This window comes from Gossypium arboreum, chromosome 8 (assembly GCF_025698485.1).
Source record: "Gossypium arboreum isolate Shixiya-1 chromosome 8, ASM2569848v2, whole genome shotgun sequence".
NCBI lineage: Eukaryota > Viridiplantae > Streptophyta > Magnoliopsida > Malvales > Malvaceae > Gossypium > Gossypium arboreum.
Genome location: NC_069077.1, coordinates 11,482,335 through 11,490,758, shown reverse-complemented (window position 1 = coordinate 11,490,758; position 8,424 = coordinate 11,482,335). Strand labels below are relative to the sequence as shown.

General features: G+C 30.0%; 1 protein-coding gene across 1 annotated transcript; it reads left to right on the top strand.

Moving 5' to 3' along the window:
- Positions 1 to 1,824: 1,824 nt before the first annotated feature.
- LOC108468035 (MYB-like transcription factor ODO1) lies at positions 1,825 to 3,645 on the top strand. The gene is made up of 2 exons (XM_017768886.2): positions 1,825 to 2,314; positions 2,718 to 3,645. Exons 1-2 carry the CDS (start codon positions 2,052 to 2,054, stop codon positions 3,241 to 3,243), a joined length of 789 nt encoding a protein of 262 aa, XP_017624375.1. The 5' UTR covers positions 1,825 to 2,051; the 3' UTR covers positions 3,244 to 3,645.
- Positions 3,646 to 8,424: the final 4,779 nt, after the last annotated feature.

Here is an 8,424-nt window from a genome sequence, read left to right as displayed (position 1 = left end):
CTTATATAACCAGTGAGATAATATTTACTTTGTTCATTTTTCTTTTTGCACAAAACCAATGAGGATAATTATAAAACATATTATAATTTAACTATGAAATTTTATTACCCAACCTGTTTGAAAAATTACAAACATAAATAATGAAATAATTACACTAAGACAAAAAAAATCCCAATAGCTCTTACCCCTTATTTTAGGTTTGGGCCTTTTTCTTAGACTGAGCATGACTTATAGGGTTTGAAGAAGTTGTCGTGGAGATGTTAAGTGCTACTAGAAATCAATGTACTTTTCCAAGCTCGAGCAGTTGAGCACTTCTAAGTTAGGCTTCGATTTCCTCCATGTTCTCTTTGTCTATGTTATAAGCAACATTTTCATCCCTAGTTCTTGCTATTGTGCCCATAATGGATGTCTAAAGCCTCTTCCTTCATCATGGTGGGATGAGTTATAGCTTTTTGGCCTCGAGTGCTTTGATTGCTTTGGCTTCTTCTTCCACATCTGGGTGGAGAGGGTAGTTCTGTGTACCTAGAGTGTATATGGTTGGGCCCAACTTCTTATGGCCCATATTTTTTTTTTTGGATTATGCTTGTTGAAAAATATGAAATTTACAATTTTGTGCTAGAGGGACTGCCCACTCCTTTTGGCCACTAAATCTGTGTGGAAATGATTTCCATATTAAGTTGTTGGGAATTTATTGAATCTTATTTTTGGGTTATGTTGATCACATAGCGAATATCTAATCCATTATGGAATATCATATTGCTAAAGAATTCAAATTTTGATGATTGGTTCGAAATTTCCCAAAGCACTCCCTTAGATCGTGGACTTTGGCTTAGATTATAATTCTATTAGATGAGCTGCCAAGAGTCCATATTTATTTTATGTGTTATTATTATAATGTATTATTATGGTATTGTTGTTTCAATGGGATTGTGTTAGATCTTTACTTGCAAGCAAGTCTAGAATTTAAAGTCTATATATTTGAAAGACTTGACTAGATAAATGTACTGAGAGTTTTGCACTTAATCTATTCTTCTGAGGATAAATTTTAAAAGTGTTATATTGATAGTAACACCTTGTTATTATGGATTTACTTGCTAAGTTCACAATGGGTGAAAACAGTGATGAGAGTATTGTATCTTCAAAGTACAAGGCTGAAGGAAATTATCACGATGTGTGTGATTAAATATGTTCACTTTGTAATTATTGAAGAGAGTGTATATATATTTCTCACTAAATTAAGTTCCGTAGACGTAGAGAAGTCAAATTACGTAATCAACTTCTTGTGTCTTGTGTGTTTACAGTTTTGCATTTAGTACCTTAAGGAATACATCATTTCAATTGTGAAAATTAGTTCCTAGCAACGAATAAGTTATTTCAATACTATTTGAGCTAGGTTTTGTTGTAATCCTTTTCTCTCTTGAATGAGGTTTTTCCAATAAAGAAAAAGAAAACTAATAATATATCAAGTAAATTGATAACTCTAATCGCAAAAATTACTACTACAATTAGGGTACACGTTAACGTGGTGATGACGAAATGGGTGATGGAATGGTTGAGTAAGAGTGCAATGAGGGAGAGTGGGGTTGTGTAGGAAAATGGGAAGAATTTTTCTATTTCTTTTCCTTTTTTCCTTTTGGAATTGCTTGGATGTTAGCCATATGATGTCTTTGGGTCATCCATCATCCACTCTCCCCATCTCTCACTGTTTTTCTTCTATATCTACTCACAGCAGAACACCCTATTTTAGCTCCAACATCGCTTTCATAACGCGATGGTGGACCCTGGAATATCTCTCCCCTTATCTCTCTACAAATCCTGCATTTTATATAAACATATATATTACTTGGTAAATTGCATAATCTCCGATTTTGTGTGTGTGTGTTTGTGTATGTATATATGTATATATATATAGATATCACCAGCTTTTGAAAGCTGCTCCAGGACTTTATATAAAGGTGGGTGTGGGGCTTTTGGGGCTTTACAGGTACAGAATTGGTGAGACTAATTACTTATTATTAGTGTAATTAGTTTGTGTTTAGTGGGACTAAGTTATGGGTAGGCAGCCTTGCTGTGACAAACTGGGTGTGAAAAAAGGGCCATGGACTGCCGAGGAAGACAAGAAACTCATCAACTTTATCCTCACCAATGGCCAGTGTTGCTGGCGTGCTGTTCCTAAGCTTGCCGGCCTCCGCCGCTGCGGTAAGAGCTGCCGCCTTCGATGGACTAATTACCTTCGGCCTGACTTGAAGAGAGGCCTTCTTTCTGAGACCGAAGAACAGTTGGTTATTGACCTTCATGCCCGTCTTGGAAATAGGTTATTTAGACTCCCTTTTACGTGTTATTCTTTGTCCTGCATTACTCCATGCTCTCTTTTCTGAGATAGATTCCTGCATATATATATTCATCTTATTTTCAAGTTCTGGGTCATGGGGGTTGATGAAGAAGATATTCTGCATCAACTACAGAGAGAGAGCTTATACTTCATGCATTTTGAAAAGATGCACCTAAAAATCATTTCGTTAAAAGGGGAACATGTATATTTTTGGTAAAGTTAAACACTGGTTTATGGAGTTTCCTCAGCTCCTCGCTTGCTTGAAATCCAAATATTTGACATCTTTGCGACAGTCCTCTGTCCTCCTTGAAGGTTTGATTTGTTGATGAATTTGACGTTTCCAGGATTAAACTTAATATCAGTTATTTTTCTTTTCTTTTATCAGGTGGTCGAAGATTGCAGCCAGGTTGCCAGGCAGAACTGATAATGAGATCAAGAATCACTGGAACACCCATATCAAGAAAAAGCTTATTAAAATGGGAATCGATCCCGTTACTCACGAACCCTTGAACAAAGAAGCTAAGACCGAAGAAAGTTCATCCCATGCTCATCATTCTGCAGATAACCATACCACAGAAAATGATGGCATAGCCAATTCATCAGAGGATAATTCAAGTTCACCAACTGAGAATTGCTCTACTACTGATGACCCCAATTTGTTAGACGCTATTTGCAACGATGAATCTTTATTGAATAGCTTATGGATGGACGAACCTCCCCTAGTGGATGTTTCATGGACCAGTATATCAGCAGGAGAATCCAACTGCAACCTCACAAGCTTACCGTCTTGGGAGGAGGACTGCGCATGGTTGCTGGATTATCAGGATTTTGGTACTAACGACTTTGGGTTCGATTACCTAGACGACATTGAATTGAACACGTTAGAGATGGGCGACAAATCAGTAGCCTGATGCACCGTAGTTGAAGGTTTGAGTAAAAAATTATCAAAACTAATTACTCAAAGCTTCAAGTTAGGTGCATTTGTTAACAAAAATATTAGTTGATTTTGGGTCTCGTTCCTGTTTTTTCATAATACTAATGCTGGAAGGTCCAAGGTGATACCATTACCTATTCCAAAGTGATACCATTACCAACCCTCATAATTTTCTTGATGCCTTGCAAATATGGTAATCTTTCTTCTGTAAAATGACAGGGAAACGATTATTAAATGAAAAAAGAAGAAGAAGATAGAGACACATTAGGCATGATAAAAAGTGTTGGTGGGTTTTGTGAACGTGAAACCTCTTGTATATATTTAATATTTATTATATATGAATAAAGTTATACAGATAAGAAGTGCTGCATTGTTGTAATTTAAGTTTTCTCAAGGAATCTGTAGCTCAATTATTTACGTTGCCCATCACAGATTAAAATTTTTTATTCATTTTCTCTCATGCTTTAAACCGACGACATCTCAAGATCAATGAAGATTTGCGGCCAAATTACTTGTACTCCAATTGTGATGTCAAAAGCATTTAGTTTTTAAAAAGAATGAATAAAGAAATCACTAGTTTGCTGCTGATGGTGGCTACAAGATATTACCACACTATGTTGCTGCAGTCTTTCCAATTGTGTGTCCTACATTCATGTCAGCACATATTTAAAGATACTAGTATTGAGATATAATCGTTCACAATCTTTCCATGTATGTAAAAAATTCAAATAACTGGACTCTATTGCAGCATGATCTTGTGTAATTCTTGCATACCATCGGTTAATAAGTGTCTTGGAATTCATAATTTCTTAATATTTTTCACATTCATTTTACGATTTATGTTTGAGGTTCATAAAATTTTTTTCGTTTCTTATTGGTGGCTTGCGAATTATAATTTAAGCGGGTAGCATAAATTGATTTCAACACATTCTCCATTAATATTTTATCTTTTGTTTATGCACTTTCCACCTTGTCACCATTTATGGGGGGAGCTTCAGAAAATAAAACAAAAATTATTTAAGCACTAATTGGGTTAATGCCACTTCTAAGCAATAACTTGATCATGCTAATTCTCTCAATCTTTTAGCCATTAGCTTTTATTCAAAGTGCTTCTAAATTATATGTTTCTAAAGCCAATTGTTATAGAATTCACTTTATAACCTAACACCGCCAATATTTTTTTTCTTCAGCTAAAGGCCATGTTTTTCTTTTTTCCATATAATATAATACTTTAATTCAGTCTTTTCTTTTTCTTTAATATTGCTTCACCACAGCTGATACAGCTTTCCAGATTTTTATGAAGTTGAAATATTTGTCATTATATCTTTGCTGAATTAATTAACATTTGTTTTCTTGCAAGGGCAATGCTTGTGTCACATTGTACAACAATCCTTAGCCAAGAATATTAATTATTTAGCCCAAATAAATAATTCATCATGACTGCAATATTAGAATAGTGAAAAACAATACTTAACTTTTAACTTTTATAAGCCAAACACAAATAATATACAGAATTGACAATGTCTGCAAGATGATATGTCACCATGAGCTTGATGCACAACATTTTGCAGTGACCAACAACAAGCAAATCTTAATCAATGGAAATTTTTGAGTTTCTGATTAGACCTTTAGTTCAACACAAGTATCGTTGAGAATAAATAACACAAGCTATTCACATATCTTGTTATAACAAAATTTAAATTATTCCTGAAATGATTCTCCTAACAAGCAAAACTTCAGTTTATACAATATTGTAATAAAAATTTGTCTTGTAAAAAAATGCAAGGAATTACTTAACAGAAACAACATGAAATGACTTGCAATTCTATTTATAAAGAGTAGGGAGAAATGGTCCCTGCGAACAATTAACAAGGAATTAGAAAGGAAGAATATGGATAAGTCTGGAAAAAGTTTTTAAGGCATTTGGGTAACCTGACCTGACCTCTCTAAGCTGTGAGAGTACAAAGTGGAGTGTTCAATCATTTGGGTATTTTGTGGTTAACTTTGAAATCAAATTGAGTCATTTTCTTTGCCAGATGTTATTATCGGTTTTGTGAGGTTTATATAAGGAAATGTGTCTCAATATTCTTCAAATAATATTCATATTGCCATCTGAAATGTAAAAGTAAAAAAGCAATTGGGTACCACAGTGGTCTAATTATGCTACACTTTTATTGTTTGTATAGGGAAAAAAAGGGGGTTGTGTAGATGGAGCATGCTGAGAAGAATACGGGTGGCATCTCAATAAAGCAAGAGTACTAGAATGTTTCAAACTCGGCATCATCAAAGACATGTTTTCAACAATACTGTTGAGGTTGCAATCATGACAAATCTCTTTTGGTCTTTCTCTAAGTAATGGAGAATTGAGTTAGAAAGATTAGGGTTTGGGTCATGACTCATGAAACTTAGGATTTCCAATTTGAGCTTATCTGATGAAACTTTAAAAGCAAGTATGCCTTCCAACAGACACAAAATGTGCTATATACATGACTTCCAATTGAATACAAAATTCTTATTCATAAGTAAACGATAAGACAAGCTTCCCTTCAAATTAGTGGGGAGGCAGATTAGAGATTGAAGGTTGAAAGGGGAGGGATTGATTTGATTGGGCTCTTACAATGAATTCAGCAAGAGAAAACCAACCATATCCCCATTTTAACTAAATGGATCGTCTAAATGAAAAAGAAAAGCCCAACGAATAAATAAAACAACCTTTTCCACAAAAATGAAATTTAATAGTAATAATTCATGGTACCATATCATGTCATGTATATTAAAAGATTTTCACATTATAAAAATTTAGCATGGGACAAGGAAAAAATAAAATATTTGTGGAGGTAAAATTGCAACATAAATTATATATCTTTTAATGGTATTTTGTAAGTTATATTTTCACAATAAGTCTTTTCAATTTGTTTATATTTAATAATTTAACTTACAATTTTATTCACTGAAAATCTTAAAACCATTTAAAAAAGTCTTTTAAATTTATCATTATTTCTATAAAATTAAATACACTATTAAGATTGAAATAGATATTTAAAAATATAAATTATATTGTAATAAATTCTTTAATGATCACAATATTTTAAATTTAATTAACAATTTACATTCATTAATTAATAATTAAAATTAAGTTAGAAACTATATATAAATAGAATTCCTCGCAATTTACTCTTATAATATTTATATTTTAAAAATAATTTCAAATATTGTTTATTCAAATTCAATCTAATACCAATTATCATGTTTTTAAGATTAAAATTATATGTTATTATGGTTTAATTTTGTAACCATATTATTAATGAAACGTTATAAATTTTATAGAAAATTTAAGAAATAATTAAATATAATTTAATTAATGCATATAATGCGTGGGTAAAAAAAACTAGTATATTAGATTAGAAGAAAATATTTTGTTTTATCTCATTTTAACTAAAAAGAAAATGATGGTACGATCTTTCGTAAAAATAGAATTTGTTGTAACTCTATTTCATTTTTAATAATTTACGATATAAAAAATAATAAAATATATAGTTTTATGTTATTATCTATTTATTTTTATAATTAAATTTAAATAAAATTAATTTAAAAATTAATTAATTGAAATTTGGGTCAAATGGATTGAAAACAAAAAAATTAATTGATACATATTTAATATCTCTTTTAATTTTTTTACTTTTACTTTAATTAATCAATCAAACTTAATTATTTAATATACATTCATTATTTATTTGTTTTTCATATTTATTTTAATTAGATTAACTTAATTGATCAAATTTATGAATTTATCGAATAAGAATAACATCATTTTGTTTATTTAAATTATAAAATTTTTATCTATTTCATGTTGCAATAATACTGTGTTAAATTTTTATGAACATACAAATTTATATTTTTAAATCGTTTTAATATCCAAACTAATGAAAGAAACAATTTATGTTATTATATATTTGTATAAAATTTTAAGCAAAACGCTTCAATTTAAAAATATTTTAATTAGTCCATATGATCAGCCGGCATCCAATGTGTAAAAGAAACTAGAATATTTTATTACAAGGTTGTTTAAAATGAAAATAAAAATCATGTTCACACTATAACTTTTTGACATTTGAGGTAACATCAACACAATTAACAATTTATTAAAATTTTCTATTAAATTAAATAACATAAATAGGTATAAACTATTTACTAGTTAAATTTCTAACCTAATTCCTACCTAAAGAAAAGAAAAAACAACTTAAGCTCGTAACAAAGAAAAATATAGGGGATGAATTACCTATTTAGTCACCTGAGTTTGCCTATATTACTATTTCAAAATTTTGTTATTCTTAGTCAATTATGTTAGATAAATTGTCAATTTTAGTCACCTTACCATTAAAATGTGTTTGATCACCAAACGAAATGCTAACATAGCTTGGTATAATAACAAAATTAGCCCTTAATGTTAATTTAATCCCAATTTTGAAAAAAAATTAACCTTAATATTTACACATTATACCATTTTGGTCATGATTTTAAAAATTAAGAAAATATAAATTAAAATTTAAAAATACATAAAAACATAAAAATAAAAAAATATATTAAAATTGATAAAAATATATAAAATACTAAAAATTATTAAAATATATTTAAATATTATTACAATTTATTATATTTTCACACCGTCCTTCCCCAAAGTCCACACTTTTCCTTGTCGTCTTTCTCAATCAACGCTAGTTTTTTTTTTTTCCCTCATTTTCTCATATATTTTCGGTTCTTATCATTTTGAGCTTATATAAGTTTGACTTTAAATTTTCATTGTAAAAATGGATAAATTCTTCATTTAAGTCTTCATTGTCAATTTGGATTATTTATTTTAATCAAAATAATAGCGAGGACTTTTGAATTTTAGAATTTGAAAGGCAATTAATTAGATAATGTTTCTAAAGAAGATAAAATCAAATTTCATTGTATAAATGTGTAAATATTAAGGTTAAATTTATTTTTTTTTTCAAAATCAAGATTAAATTAATAAAATGGGTAAACATGGAAGGCTAATTTTTTATTATACTAGGCCACGCCAGCATTCTGTTTGGTGATCAAACTCATTTTAAGATAGAATGACTAAAATTGACAACTTATCTAATAAAGTGACTAAAATTGGTAACTTTTTTAA

What these genes read in the sequence shown, in the direction of transcription:
- LOC108468035 (XM_017768886.2), top strand. Translation starts at nt 2,052, where the DNA reads ATGGGTAGGCAGCCTTGCTGTGACAAACTGGGTGTGAAAAAAGGGCCA. An exon ending in CATGCCCGTCTTGGAAATAG is followed by an intron (nt 2,315 to 2,717) that starts GTTATTTAGACT and finishes TTCTTTTATCAG; the next exon opens with GTGGTCGAAGATTGCAGCCA.